At 39.7% G+C, this 16,007-nt stretch overlaps 1 protein-coding gene across 1 annotated transcript; it reads left to right on the top strand.

Annotated features, from left to right (window-relative positions):
- Positions 1 to 1,759: 1,759 nt before the first annotated feature.
- Positions 1,760 to 3,355, top strand: LOC308406533 (uncharacterized protein). Its single transcript, XM_080897608.1, has 5 exons — positions 1,760 to 1,810; positions 1,898 to 2,596; positions 2,678 to 2,803; positions 2,890 to 2,933; positions 3,037 to 3,355. The coding sequence occupies exons 1-5, from the start codon at positions 1,807 to 1,809 to the stop codon at positions 3,148 to 3,150; spliced, it is 987 nt and encodes a 328-aa protein (XP_080753734.1). The 5' UTR covers positions 1,760 to 1,806; the 3' UTR covers positions 3,151 to 3,355.
- Positions 3,356 to 16,007: the final 12,652 nt, after the last annotated feature.

The following is a 16,007-nucleotide window of genomic DNA, read 5'->3' as shown; positions in this document are numbered from 1 at the left end:
CAGAAATTCCGTCACTACTTGCAAGTATGAATTTTGACCCAGTTTTTCTTCCTTGCTGGTGATTGGTCAATGTAATGTCAATCCCAATTTTAACAATCCAATCAGAGAACAGATGGGTGTGGCTGTCGAAGGAGTGCTTTACTGAGCTTCAGGTCCTGGGACGGTAAATGTCCTTTCACCTGTCAGCATTTTTCACACAAAATTTGAAGGAATATATATATATATATATGTTCATAAATCACACCAACTGTCATGGTCCTCTAGACCTCCTGCCTCTCTCTCTGTCTGTATGGATGTGTGGTGGGATCCTTCTGGGATCTCCATCCTCCTCCTGGACGCACCTGAAGCAATCAAGCTCACCTGTTTGCGACGTCAATACATGTTTCATTAAAGACTTCCTGGATTTAACACACTCCAAAGCTTCGCCACTGTACATCCCATTACTGAAAGTTATCATCAGAGTTCTTGCTTTCTCTCTGGAGTCCTGCCTTTGGGTCCATCCCCTGAGAGAGCCAGCCTGCAACACCATGACCTTGAATTGGCTTATGGATGGACATATGCTGACATCAGCATGCTTTCATAACCACATCACAATTGTTGCTCATGACAGTTCAACTGTCCTGTGTTCCTTCTCTCACCCCAACCGGTCGCAGCAGATGGCCCCGCCCCTCCCTGAGCCTGGTTCTGCTGGAGGTTTCTTCCTGTTAAAAGGGAGTTTTTCCTCCCCACTGTCGCCAAAGTGCTTGTTCATAGGGGGTCATATGATTGTTGGGTTTTTCTCTGTACCTATGAAGCGCCTTGAGGCGACTTTTGTTGTGATTTGGCGCTATATAAATAAAATTGAATTGAATTGTGCAAGCAAATGAAAATTCTGAAAAGAAGTAAAGAATAATGGATAAGTCAGGAAAACAATTGTCTCTTCTTCTGTTACACTGTGTCATTGAACTAAAAATTTTTAGAACAGACACAAAAATACCTGTAAAATTGGGGGTATTGCAGCATTGTCATCAAGAATGCCAGGTCTCTCTTGGAAATGAGATTTTTAATCTCAATGAGATTTTTTACCTGGATAAATAAAGGATTAATAATAAAGAATCCCTCACCAAGCATACTCACCTGGTAGAGCGTGTCCCACATACTGATGGCTGTGTCCTGACTGTAGACAAATTTGTATGCACCCATCACCTCATGAAGTTGTAGTCTGCATCCATATTAGTCCTCTAGTTCACACGTATGTGAAATATATGTATTTCATGTAAAATAATTCAAAATGAATAATGCTGCAAAAAGATGTGAATTTTAAGTGAAGATTCAAAATATTTTATTCAAAACCAATATTTTGAACAACAAATTAAGAGTAAAGATAACATTTATTTAAAGCCTTTTTTAATTTTTTTTAAAAAGTGGTCACGTAAAAATAAAATCTGTCCAGCTTTACATAACTATACATCTTCCTGTGTTTAATTTAAAATACTATTATCTTCTTTTTGCATGTCTTAGTGTGTGATTCTGTATAAAGAAATCACACTACAGGAGTTGGAGTTGTAAATCAAATATTTGATGTTCAAATGAAAAAGCGTTAACTTTGTTTCTCATCAATCCAGAATCAAAGCTTAACACTATAGGTCTCAGTGGACATGTGATCAAGCTCCCTAAATAGCACATGCTGAGTCATCTCTGGTTGGCCAATAAAATGCATTCTTCTCTCTTAAAAGTGAAGACAGGATTGAGACTCTTTCCATTCACCACAACATGATGACATCGACACAGTTTGCCTTTTATCTCACATGTTTGTTTCTGGGGCAAATGGGTAAGTTTCTCTTTAAACTACCGTCTGAACCTTTTTGCCATGCCTTCATGTGTCCTGTGTACTTACTTGGTTCTCATTTTATTTCAGCTCACACAAATGATTTGAAATTGTCTGTTGATCAAGAAAGACGTTTTATATCAGTTAATACTGGGCAAAGTGTGACTTTGAATTGTTTTTATAACGGTAACGATGTGGCAAAGTTTTTCTGGTACAAGCTGAACTTGGGACACAAACTGAAGCTCATTTCTACTTTGTACAAGTACGGCACCAATGCTACGTTTCATGATGAATTCAAGAATGATTCACGATTCACAGCAGCTACTGAGGAAAGAAAAATCTACTTAAAGATAACAAAAGTGCAAATTTCAGACTCTGCTATTTACTACTGTGGAGCTTATGGCTACATGTTTGAGTTTGGAGAGGGTACTTTTGTTGATGTAAAGGGTTCAGGTTTGGACATCCCAACTTTAGTGCATCAGTCAGCATTTGAGACCATCCAACCAGGAGGCTCTGTGACTCTGAACTGTACAGTACACACTGGGACCTGTGATGAAGAACACAGTGTTTACTGGTTCAGAGACTCTGAAGAGTCTTTCCCAAGAATCATTTACACCCATGGAGGCAGGAATGATCAGTGTGAGAGGAAACCCAACACACAGACACATACCTGTGTCTACAACCTGCCAATGAAGAGCCTGAATACGGCTCATGCTGGGACCTACTACTGTGCTGTTGCCTCATGTGGACACATACTGTTTGGAAACAGGACCAAGCTGGACTTTAAGGGTGAGTAACTTGGCAATATTATTATAAAGTACATAAGAGTATAGTCAAGGATCTTTAATGTTTCCTGGTGTCTGTCCACAGATGAGGGGAACTGTTGTGTCTCTGTGTATTTCTTGAGTGGAGCGTTGGCATTCACCACACTTCTGAGTGTTTTAATGGCTTTTTTATTGTGTGTAACCCACAAGAGAAACAGCACCACGTGCACAGGTACTGCAACTGCTATTGTTACTATCAATATAAACTGAATCAACCCAGCATCATAGTCAGAGAACTTCATCCGTTGTTTTTTTTAGAGTCTCATCCAAGAACGTCTCCTCTTTCCTCAGCAGACACAGAGGTAATTTTTGTGTTGACATTCAAATGTTAACAACTGACTCAATTTATTTTCAGTCTTTTAAGTAATTTTATGCAACTGTATATATTTTATATTTTATTATCAGCACAATGAAGGAGACATCCATTATGCGGCTTTAAGGGATCCGAGAGCTGGCAGACCAAGAAGAAAGAGTAACAACAGCAAGGCTGAAAGTGTCTACTCTAGTATGAGGCAGTAGAACTGGATGAGTTTCTTATCTGTTTTTGTGCTTTTGTTATTTTTAACAGGCTTCAGCATTTAAAGACCTAAAGACATTTGTTGTCTGTGAACTTCCTGATATGAGTTTTGCAACTTTATATTAAGATGAGTTTGATTTTGTTCCAAACAAAACAGTTTTTAGCCTGTGTGCTGGAATCTGAAATTCACAGTGTTTATATGTAGTAGATCCTGTACTCAGCTCTGCATTTGATTTAAATGCTTATAAACAGTGTCATAAAAAATAATTGCCACTTTCCTGATTTCATTTCTTTTAGCGTTAGTCTTTTAACATTAGTCAAAGATTTTTTTTAAAAGTAAATACAACAAAATACAATACAATACAAACATATTAACTATGATTAACCAGATTTTTTGGACAGCTGAGTGGGTGAGAGATTGAAGTCCCCGTGGCCGCCCCCTGCCATCACAGCTGAGGTGGTAAAACAACTTGACACCCAGCCTTACGTGTTAAAAATGAAAATGAGTGCTAAAACAAAGCTTGCCTATCTGCTACTATGTAGATAATCTTTTTTTAAATCAAAGATAAATCAAAAATATATGTCTGCTCAATATGTTATCAAAGAAATGCAGATTGAGTAGTGGAAATTATTTCTGTAATTTCTAGATTTTAGGTGTGTAGACATGATCCACAGTTTAACTTTATTCATGTCTGGGACTGAGAAAAGGACTGTGTCGCCAACCCTAGCATCACCCATACTTTTGAACAAAAAGAATAGTTTTAAATGTTGCGAAAAGTTACGAATGATTTTAAAGACAGGCTTAATTCAGTCTCAAATTGTGATTGACAAACAGTTTTAAAGAGAAAAAGTATGTGGATTAAAAGGATTATGCTAAAGTGAATGTGCTAATGGAATCTAAACTGGATAAATCGTCATGTGAAGCTTATTCATATATGACTGAATGTTCTAATGTAATGAAATTTTCCATGTTAAAAGAGAGAAAATTATAAAGTGTTGTTGAAGATCAGTGACTGGATATTTAAGGTAGAAAGGTGGGCACTTGACAAAGTATAAACTGAAACGTCCGGAGACACTCTGCTGTTCCCTTCGTCTTCTGCGAGATGAGCAGTTCAGAAGATTGGATCCCAGAATTTCACTGCTGGAAATTCTAGCAGGGACAACAGAGGGATTAACCAGCTGGGCAGACTGGTGCTGGACACTGGTCGTGTCCATGGTTACTGGATGGACAAAGGAAGCAGTCATTAATCTCAGTCATTAATTTAAGATTCAAGATTTAAGGTCTTTATGGTCAGTAAAAAAATATACACAGTATACAGCGTACCGAAATGCCGTTTCACCCCAAGCTCCGCATGGTGCATTTATGAGAATATAAAACAAATTATCTCCAAGAGATATAAAACTATAATAAAATAAGAGCTAAAAAGGTACTATTACCAAATATATCTATGTACAATACACAAAGACAGTAACTATGTGACTGAGGTGTGCAGATAAGCATATTGTTCCCACGTCCAGTTTGTAGTAAATTTGTGGAATTTTGTGTTGGTTTTGAGTCTTTTTGGTGAGTTTTATGACGTGTTTGTAAAACTGTTTGTGTTTTTCGGTCCTTTGGTGGTAGTGAGTTGAGGGCTCTGAGTGCTTGGGGGCGGAAAGTTCTTGCAGTGTCTGGTCGTTACGGTTTTGATGCTGCGAAACCGTCTGCCAGATGGAAGGAGGGAAACAGTCCATGTGAGGGGTGGAAAGTGTCCTTCACTGTGTTGTGACCATCCAGCCAGGAGGCTCTGTGACTTTGAACTGCACGGTACACACTGGGACCTGTGATGAAGAACACAGTGTTTACTGGTTCAAAGAAACAGAAACATCTCGTCCAGGACTGATTTACACTTATGGAGGCAAAAATGATCATCGTAGGACGAAAACTAACCCACAAGCAGACGCCTGTGTCTACAACCTGACGCCTGTGTCTACAACCTGCCAATGAAGGATCTCAAATTCAAAAATTCAAATTCAAATTTTTATTTGTCACGTACACAGTCATACACAGTACGATATGTAGTGAAATGCTTGGACAACTGCTCGTGACCTAAAGAAAACAAAAAAGGAAAAGGCTATGAATAAGAAAGGAAATAAATATGAAAAATTAAAAAGGGTAAATTTAACTAGGAAGGAATAAAATATAAATTAAGGTTAAAAATGAAATAATTGTACAACACAAATTAGAATGAAGGGTAAATTTAACTGGGAAGAATCAGATAAAGATAAATATATAAATTAAAGTTGAAAATAAAATAACTGTACAACAAAATACACAATACACAATATAGAACTATATAAGAATGTATGAAGAAATCTAAATCTAAATAAATATATACACAATAACAGCAGCTGTACAAGTATTAACCGGAAATGAAGAATATAGTGACCAGTGTTGTGCAAAACCAAAGTCCAGAAAGTCCAGTGTGTGTGTAAGAACCATATGTGTGGGTCAGTACTGTGTGGTGGTGTGATTGAGAGACCGTATCGCCTGCGGGAAGAAGCTCCTCCTCAGTCTCTCTGTGTTGGTCTTCAGGGAGCGGAATCGCTTTCCTGACCTCAACAGAGAGAACAGTCTGTTGTTGGGATGGCTGAGGTCCTTCACGATCTTCCTGGCCTTGGTCCAGCACCGCCTGCTGTAGATTGAGTGCAGGTCAGGGAGCTCGGAGCGGATGGTGCGCTCAGCTGACCGCACAACCCTCTGTAGAGCTCGTCTGTCCTGCATGGTGCTGTTCCCGAACCAGGTTAAGATGTTTCCCACCAGGATGCTCTCTATGGTGCACGAGTAAAAGTTCCTGAGCACCTTGGAGGGCAGTTGGAAGTCTCTCAAGCGTCTGAGGTGGTAGAGACGCTGTCGGGCCTTTTTCACCACGGTGTTGATGTGACAGGACCATGACAGGTCCTGCGTGATGTGAACTCCGAGGTATTTGAAGCTGTCCACTCTCTCCACTGGGCACTCGTTGATGACGGGGGTCTGGTAGTTCCTCTCCTGCTTAGTGCTGAAGTCCACTATCAGCTCCTTTGTCTTACTGACGTTTAGAAGGAGGTTGTTCCTCTGGCACCAGTTCTCCAGATTCCTAATCTCCTTCAGGTAGGCCGTCTCGTTGTTATCAGAGATCAGGCCCACCACGACGGTGTCGTCAGCAAACTTGATGATGGTGGTGGAGCTGGTAGTGGCCACACAGTCATATGTGTACAAAGAGTACAGCAGGGGGCTCAGAACACACCCCTGGGGGGCTCCAGTGCTGAGAGTGGTGGAGGCTGAGACATGTCCGCCCATCCTTACTGCCTGTGGTCTGCCAGTTAGGAAGTTGGAGATCCACTGACACATAGATGAGCTGAGTCCCAGATGCTCCAGCTTGGTGGTGAGTGTGGAGGGAATTATGGTGTTAAATGCAGAGCTGTAGTCTATGAAGAGCATTTTAACATAATTCCCCCTTCTAGTGTCCAAGTGAGTGAGTGATGTGTGGAGGAGATGAGAGATGGCATCGTCTGTGGAACGATTTGGACGGTAAGCGAACTGTAGTGGGTCCAGTGTGTCTGGTAGTGAAGAAATGATGAAGTCTCTGACCAGGCGTTCAAAGCACTTCATCACTACTGAGGTGAGGGCTACAGGGCGATAGTCATTGAGAGAAGCAGGGTGGGGTTTCTTCGGGACAGGAACAATGATGGACTCTTTGAAGCATGTGGGGATCACCGACTGAGATAAAGAGATGTTGAATATCTCAGTGAACACAGGAGCTAGCTGGTATGCGCAGTCTCTTAGGATACGACCTGGGATGCCGTCTGGTCCTGCTGCTTTCCTGGTGTTCACTCTCTTGAAGGCTCTCCTTACTTCATGCTCGGAGATGACGAGCACGTTTCCGGTGCTGGCAGTATCTTCCTGTCTGCAGCCGTTAGCGCCGCTAACACTAGCATTGTTGGAGACCTTAGCTGCAGCCTCGAAGCGAGCATAGAAAGTGTTCAGCTCGTCTGCCAGAGTTAAGGCCGCGTTCGTCATACCGGTTGTTGGTGCTTTATAGTCCGTTATTGTCCTTAGTCCCCGCCACAGGCTCCTAGAGTCACTCTGTTGGAGTTGTGACTCTAGTTTCCTCCCGTAGCGCTGCTTCGCCTCTTTCACCGCCCTCCGCACGTTATATGACGCGGCTTTGTACGGGTCCATGTCCCCCGTCATGAGTCCCGTGTTGTAGGCAGCGGTGCAGGATCTCAGAGCGTTGCGGATGGTTTTATCCACCCACGGCTTCTGGTTGGGAAACGTTGTGATAGTCTTTGTCTCCACGGTATCATCCGCTAGTTTCCCGATGAATCCCACATCTGAATCTGTCTCATGCTGGGACCTACTACTGTGCTGTTGACTCATGTGGACACATAGTGTTTGGAAACGGGACCAAGCTGGACTTTGAAAGTAAGTACATTCAGGAAGAACATCTACTCCCACTCTAAATTTATACAGCTGAACGCAATTTTATTTCTCCTCCTTTATCTGCAGATAACATGGACTCCTTTGTCTTGAAAGGAGCTGTTGCATTCATGACCGTTCTGACTATATCATGGTTTCCACTTTGTGTGTGATCATCAAGATAAACAGCTGCTGCTGCCCAGAATGTCATCCAAGCTTTTCAAATTTCTCCATGAAACACAAAGAGGTAACTCTTAGGTTAAAAAACAACTTTGTTTCATAAGTCACAACAGATTATGAATATGTGAATGTTAGAAACTATAACACTTGAACATCGAAAAAAGGTGCTTGTGTGAATGGGTAAGTGAGGCATGTTGTACAAAAAGCGCTCTGAGCTGCATTTACCATCGAATGTGTAATTCAATCTTTGTACTTTGTTGTTACCAGGAGAACAAGAGCAAGACTGGTGACTTCTGGAGTGAATGTGTGTACTTCAGCTTCAAGCAGTAAAACTGAAAATGTTTCATCTTTGTTTCTTTATAACAGAGCAGAACCTCATATTTTCACTTTTTAAAGTTTATCATGACTTTTCTAAAGTTTTATTTTTTAAGATTTCAGCTAAATGTGATGACTTTAGATTGCTGCTTTTCAATAAAACTCTTAAACAATTCATACAAGTGTGTTTGCAGTTCATATTTACCTCAGGATTTCTGATACTGACAGAAAAAATAAAAAACTTCTGAAATAAACTGGGTGCAACTGTATTACTCAAGAAAGTGTTTGCAGCTCTACCAGCTCCACTGCAGAATTAGAAATGTTTCGGAAAAAATTCTCTGCTCCACAAAATAGTGTTGGGGGCCAAACTACACAAAACAGGTGAGGAGGGCAGAAAGAAGGACACAGGAAAGTCTTAGAGAATATTTCAAATTATAGACCACATGCAGACAAGACCATCAGCTTCTTAAAAACTCCTGATTTGATTTGATAGAACAAAACTGTGTCAGAGACTAAAGTCACTGATATGAAAAGGTTGCTTTTTCACATCATTAGACATATGAGTACCATTCACTAATAGCAATCACATTTGCCATGGGTAGTTTCCAGACGCATCAAAACAAGTTTGTTTTTCCACTGTGGTTAGAGCATGCGGCAGACCTCAGTGTACCTCTGTTGCTAAAAGTCAGGATCCCGACTTCACTTCAGAAACTTCGACAGAAAAGCTGAGCAAGCAAGCCGGCTTTCTTGTCCTACTTTGTTGGTTTCAGTGGGTTTATGAAAATACAGATTCACGGGAGCTTCGCTTTTGTGCCACCTTACCTCGCTCCAGCTTCTTCACTGTACTTCTCTGCTAAAATGACTAATGCTCTATTGCTAACAAGTCCTTTCTTTTAAATGACTTGTTCTGTCGTGAGAAGTTGGATTTTATTTTTATCTCTAAGATGTGGCAGCGTGAGAATGAAGTTGCACATCTTTTAGGACTGTGTCCTGGAGACGGTTCATTTTGAGGCAGAACTGCTGTTATTTTTAAAAATACATTTTTATGCCACACTGTTCTCAGAAGCTCTTATATCAATTTTGGGATGATAATGACTAAAATCGGAAGCAATGAGCTTTTGTAAAGTGTTTTAATATTGTCCATCTGGGTCTGCTACCTCTTTTCTCTCAGATTTTCAAGAACCTTTATGTTCCACAATTAAACTAGGCAGGATCATTACTGTTGGAGCATGGAAAATGTGCGGATTGGAAAAAATGGATTATCTGTTGCATGAACTGCTAAGCTAACAATATATACAGTAACTTTTAATAACGAGCCTCCACTGTGTGTTTTACCTTGAATGCACAGAAAGCTGCCAGAAAAAGACTACTTGATGTTTGCCAGATGTGAAGTGGTCATCGTGCTGTTACTATGCATGTCCATACAGATTCATACAAATTTTAGACTTTCAAAGAATTCAGTTCCTGATCGCAATACCTTACAATGGAAAGTGAGAACACTGAGAAGCTCATTGGAGCCTCTCTACCTTCCATCACAGACACTTATTGCACCGGCTGCATCCGCAAAGCAAGACTTTTTGCACAATACTCAGTCTTTTGCACATTTCTACTGCACTGTTGTGTCTGTATCACGTGGTTTTGCACTGTCTTTGTTTTGGTTTTTTTGCGATTTTTGCAGATTGCACTTTATGCAGTCCTGTGTTGATTGTCTGTTATATGTCATATGTAGCATCATGGTGTTGGAGAAACATCGTCTTGTTTCACTGAGACCTGCTAACCGCCTTAACATTCTTTTGTTTTCTTCTGTTAGTGTGGCAGATGTGTGTGTGTGTGTGTGTGTGGGGGGGGGGGGGGGGGGGGGGGGGGGGCTTCACTGGAGGTGTGAGTAAACTCGTGACATTTTCTATATGGGCGCATGATTAGCTAACTATCTTGTGTAAAGATTTAATGGCAGTAAAATTTATTTTCTTTCAACACAGCAACACAGTGACATTGCCAGGCATAAATCTGAAATGTTTTATCTTTGGCAATATAGGTATGTTATGACTAGCGCTGACAATAAATAAAAAAAAATAACTAATGAATCTCACAATTTTCTATCATTAATTGCAAATAACTGCAATTACTTGATCAATAGCCTGGCTGCAATTACACTTTTTCAACTTTATACTTAAGCTTGTAACTGACATTCATGCAATACAGTGGCTTGCAAAAGTATTTGGAACTTCTGAACTTTTCCACATTTTGTCACATTACAGCCACAAACATGAATCAATTTTATTGGAATTCCACGTGAAAGACCAACACAAAGTGGTGTACACGTGAGAAGTGGGATGAAAATCATACATGATTCCAAACGTGAAAAAGTTCAAGGGGGGCGAATACTTTTGCAAGCCATTGTATAATGCAGTACATGGAGAATAAACACAAAGAATGTATGCTTAAATTCAAAGAGAATTTGAATAATTTTCTTTAATCTTTTAACACTGGTTATCTCCTGTGAAATACAACTTTTAAAAAAACTTATATACTAATAGGTAATAGGCATAATATATATTAGTGCTGTCAAACAATTACAATTTTTTAACAGCTCCATCACTGGGTTACTGTGGATTAATTTTGATTAATCACGATTAAATATCATTTAATTTTTATTCTATATTAATCACATTTCATTTTACATGAGCAAACAGACTAAAGAAAAAAGGGAAAATATACGCACTTAACATGTTTATTGAACATCTTGAACATTCATATTAACAAAAAACTCTGTAAACATTTATGCTCTCCCTCTGTCACTCTTGGAGGCACTTCTAGTCCAAGAAAGCATCCTAGAAAAGTCCTAGAAATGTGGAACCAAAGATATGTAAAGTGCGTGTTCTCAACAAAATTAACATGGATGCAGTTTGTCGCAATCCACTTGGCAATTGTATCAGTCAACATGTCTGAGGTACTTATTGAGCCCCCAATGCTCCGTGAGTGGTTTGTTGCAAGCTGGGTGACGCCTTAGCCAAAGTCCTAGCAGCATGCCCAACTAAAGTATGCTTCGCATCAATGGGATATTTTAAGCTGGAAGTGCTTTGGTGAAAAGAAAAATCCTTCTTACACAATGTGCGTAATACTTTAAACCGGTCGACCGTTCAGTCTTGTTTTTTAATACTCAAATTTCCCATCGAGAGGGCCAATGTGCATTTATCATCTTCCATATTGAGTTGATTGGTTCACCTGCCCGTCACTACCACTACTATCGTGGCTCAAGAGTTGGGAGTTCGCCTTGTAATCGGAAGGTTGCCGGTTCGAGCCCCGGCTTGGACAGTCTCGGTCGTTGTCTCCTTGGGTAAGATCCTTCACCCGTTGCTTACCGGTGGTGTTCAGGGGGCCCGGTGGCATTAGTGACCGGCAGCCTCTCCTCTGTCAGTGCACCCCCAGGGTGGCTGTGGCTACAATGTAGCTTGCCATCACCAGTGTGTGAATGGGTGGATGACTGGATGTGTAAAGTGCTTTGGGGTCCTTAGCGACTAGTAAAGTGCTATACAAATACAGGCCATTTACCAGATCAGCTGCCCATTTGCGCATGTGCATAGGTAACTCTACTTGGACAAACTGTCCAAAACGCGTTGACATAAACACTTGAGGGATTTCGAGTCATTCTGCACTCTAAATGCGTTAATAGTGTTAACATTTTTCATGATGACGGCTTAATCTGTGTTAACGCATTAATTTTGACACACACAAACACACAGTTGTGGTCATAGTTTATACAGCTCTTGTCCTCAACCTCAAACATTTGAGGACTATGACAAAAAGGCTTGAAAAAAAGGTGCATGGATACTAACCAATGTAAATAAACTATATTATGTGTGAGCGCTCAAATATCCAAACAGAATTATGCCTGTCTGTCTGAGCTTAACAGTATCAGAAGGGCATCATCAAGTTTTTTTTTATAAAAAGCATATCGTGTCAATTCTAGTTATCCAGTCAGTCTTAGTTTTAAAGCGAAAAAAGTATTAAGGATTTCTTCATATAGCACAGCAGTTTGAGTAAAATGACATCTGCACGATTTGCCTTCTGATATGTTTCTTCTTGGCTGTTGTCAGGGTGTGTTGTGTGGCAGGCAGGAGATTGGACCCAAATACACGACTCGGTAACAAAGGATAGAACTTAGGGTGCAGCTTTATTGCCGGATGATGATCTTCATGGAAATAAACACTTAAAAAAATAAACCAAAACCTCAAGTGTGAAACATAAACTAAACTGGCACTGGAAACTAGACACAAGGAAGCACAGACTTGAAACACAGCACAAAAAGAGGGTATGAAGATTAATGACGTGAGAACAGGCTATGAATGATGGAGGACTGAAATACACCACAGAGTAATCAGGGAAACCTGAGAAAAACAAACCCGAAGTGAGAGCAAGGATATTTCCTGGAACACGAGGGGGGAAAACACAGCACGGACAGAGTGTACGACGCGACAACAGACTGAGGACTAAACTACACAGGCAGGATAACGAGAGGATGGGGAACAGGTGGAAACATGGCGGGGACTAATCAGATGTAAAGAGACGCAGGAAGCAAAGCAGACTCCACTGACAGAGGACAAAGACTATCAAAATAAAAACAGGAAACACACAGACTGACAAGATGCGTACACTTAACACAGTAACATATTCTATGAGAAGGTGTGAAGTGGTTATACTGCATTTAACCCATACATTCTAATTTTATGTAACACATAAACTTTTAGATCAGAAGTTTATACCACTTGTTGTATGAGCACTTGTTGATGCATACCGCTTGTTTTGAGATTTAATGATTAGGATTATTAATATGTAACCTTGAATTATGTTATTGCTTATTGTGACAAGAGATGGGCAGAGTACAGTAACATGTTACTGTAATCTGATTACTTTTTTCAAGTAACGAGGATATTAAGGGATTAGAAAAGGTAATTGGATTACCGTTACTTTCCCGTAAGCACGCTGCGTTACTATGTTACTAATACCGTGATTTTCTTGTGAGAGTGTCTCATGACAATGATGTAAGCGAGTGCGACGTTCGTGGCAACAGCTGTGTGCAGATCAACAATGGACAATATATCGAGTGTGGGAGAGAGTATGATAGTGCAACTTTTAAAGCGTGGAAGTACTGAGTTTGATTCCGTAAAAAGTGACAAAAACATTAGCGTAGGGCTGCTCAATTAATCGAATTTTAATCACGATTACGATCTGGGCTTTCAACGATCATTAAAAATGACTGAGCCGATTATTAGCCCCTCCCTCATTTATCCGCGACACCTTAAAGGCCGGTCCGTGAAAATATTGTCGGGCATAAACCGGTCCGTGGCGCAAAAAAGGTTGGAGACCGCTGATTAAGAGGACCCGAGGGAAGCTCGGAAAGCTAAGCAGAAGTTATTTGGAGAGGAGAGTGACTGCCGTTGGTTGAAAAGAGAGGTAAAAAAAACTTCAGTGGTGTTGCACACTATTTTATATTATTTTTTAAAGTCATTGTTAACCCTTTAAAGCCGGTCAGAGCAGTACGCTCCATTTTGTGTAACTATTATTAAATCCCTGTAGAACCTGAACCGTGTAAGCTAGCGCAATAATTTGTTTTGCATATGAAACCGGAGGAGTTGTACTTACATCTGATGCCATCAGCTTGTCCTCGGTCACGGTTTCCTTCCATATAAAGCTTTGCAAAAATTGCATAAAAAGTGCTTGCAGGAACAAAAACATAATATTCCAGAAACACGCTTTGCCGATCCGATCAGCTGTTCGTAACACTTCCCACAGTGAAACAGACGTCAGCGCGAAAGATCGCATGTCCGCCATTTCCTGGCCGAAACCGGAAGTGACGTCATTTTCGCGGAAAATGTAGTTTTTTATTTGTAGGCCTTAAAAGCCTATACTGGTCATGTTTGAGTTTTCTGAATAGTTTCTGGGATGCTTAGAACTCGAATTGCACTGCTGGAAATAGTTTATTTTGATGCACCTGCTGTTTTCTTTGCAAATTTGCATCATATGATTGTTTTTTCGTTTTTCCTGCAGTATATAAAAATTGGTGTATCTCCAAAATAAAACTATGAAGACACTCAAAATAAATTTCCTGTTGTTGTAAACTATTTTTTGCAACTTTTTTGTATTTAAAGTTTTGAGGGATAAACCTCTTAAATTTCTCCAAGTAGAAATATATGTAAAAAAAACCAAAAACGATTTTCAATTTTTTTGTAGTTTATTGCACTTTTTTGCAATTAATGTAGTTACTATGGACTTAATGCATACATAGTATTAAAATATGGGCTATAACAGTTGTATAGCAACTTGAAATGCTCCCACAAATGGCACTACAACATGTAAAAAAATAATATAAGCTCTGGCGGACTTGGTTCTATAGTAGGTCTTAAAGGGTTAAATAAATATCGTCAAATAATCGAGATCTCAATTTCAGTGAAAATAATCGTGATTATCATTTTTGCCATAATCGAGCAGCCCTACATTAGCGTCAGCTGTTCACTGCGAGGGAAGAAAACTTCTTTTTACAGCGAAAAACCCCGTAACTTCCAAGCAAGTACGCTAGCACGGAATGGGAAATTCACAGACAAACTTGCGGATTCTTCCACTGACCGCTGCGGCACACCTGCACCAGGGCAAACCTCCGCCTAATATACTCCGCCGGTGAAAATAGAGCAACAGGACCGCTGAGTCTTTGATTTTATTTATTTTCTGCTGTGTTTTACTTGCATTTATTTGAAAAAGTGTAAACACAAAAACCTATTTTATGTTATGTGCTGGAATGTACAGAAAATAGGTTTAAATATTAAACAAATTTCTTCCAGTCAGAGAATGTTGCATATAATTAAATTTTTGCTTGATGCATGAAGTTAAAAGATTAAAACTAATAAAACAAGTTTTAAAAAGAGACTTTTTCCATTTGAATACATTTTATGTGATGAATTGTGCAGAAAAAGTAGAATTGGGCTGAAAGATCTATCGCTTTATCACCTATTCAGGTTGTAAATCATGTTTTTAAAAAGTAACTAGGTAATTAATTCCTTTTAAAAATAAGTAATCAGTAAAGTAACAGGATTACATTTGGGGGGAGTAATCAGTAATTAGTTACTGATTACTTTTTTCAAGTAACCTGACCAACACTGATTGTGACAAAACAAGACAGAGGGTTAGCCAGAGTTAGCCCATCAGAAGATGCACCTGGCCTTGCACCTGTTGAAAGTCTAAACTTTAATGACACGTTGATTGTTTAATTTAAAGGTTCTAATATAAAAACAGCCAATACTGAACATCATATCTAAAAAAGAAAATGAAGCTTGGTAAAAGTATGCTGCAAAAAAATATGTAATGAAATGGTTAACAAGAAACACAGGTCCTCGAAAATGCAGTAACCTGCTGTCCCTTACTGAGCTATATACCTTCTTTTACCATCATTTATGTTGTTTCCTAACAGTCCAGACACTGAGCTTAACATATAGACGTCAGTTGACACATGATCAAACTCCCTAAATAGGACATGCTGTGTCATTTGTGGTTGGCCAATCAAACACAGTCTTCTTTGAAAAGCAAAGACAGGTTCAAGAATCTTTTCATTCAGCACCAGAGTCTGAACACGATGGCATCTGCGCAGTTTGTCTTCTATCTGACATGTTTGTTCTTGGGGGAAACAGGTGAGTTTTTAAAAACTGCAGTATAAAACTTTTACCATCCTTTCATGTGTCTCAAATGTTCATTTACGTTCTTTCATTTTATTTCAGCTCACACAAATGACCTCAAATTCTCCTTGTCTCTTCATCAAGAAAGACATTTTGTATCAGCTAATACTGGGGACGATGTGACTCTGCGCTGTTTCTATGAAGGTAACGATGTGGCAAGGCTTTACTGGTATAAGTTACATTTGGGAAAGGAATCAAAGCTCAT

Source organism: Rhamphochromis sp. 'chilingali' (assembly GCF_963969265.1).
Source record: "Rhamphochromis sp. 'chilingali' genome assembly, chromosome: 1".
In the NCBI taxonomy this organism is placed as follows: Eukaryota; Metazoa; Chordata; class Actinopteri; order Cichliformes; family Cichlidae; genus Rhamphochromis; species Rhamphochromis sp. 'chilingali'.
Note: the sequence above shows the minus strand (reverse complement) of the source record. Positions and strands in the feature narration are given on the sequence as shown.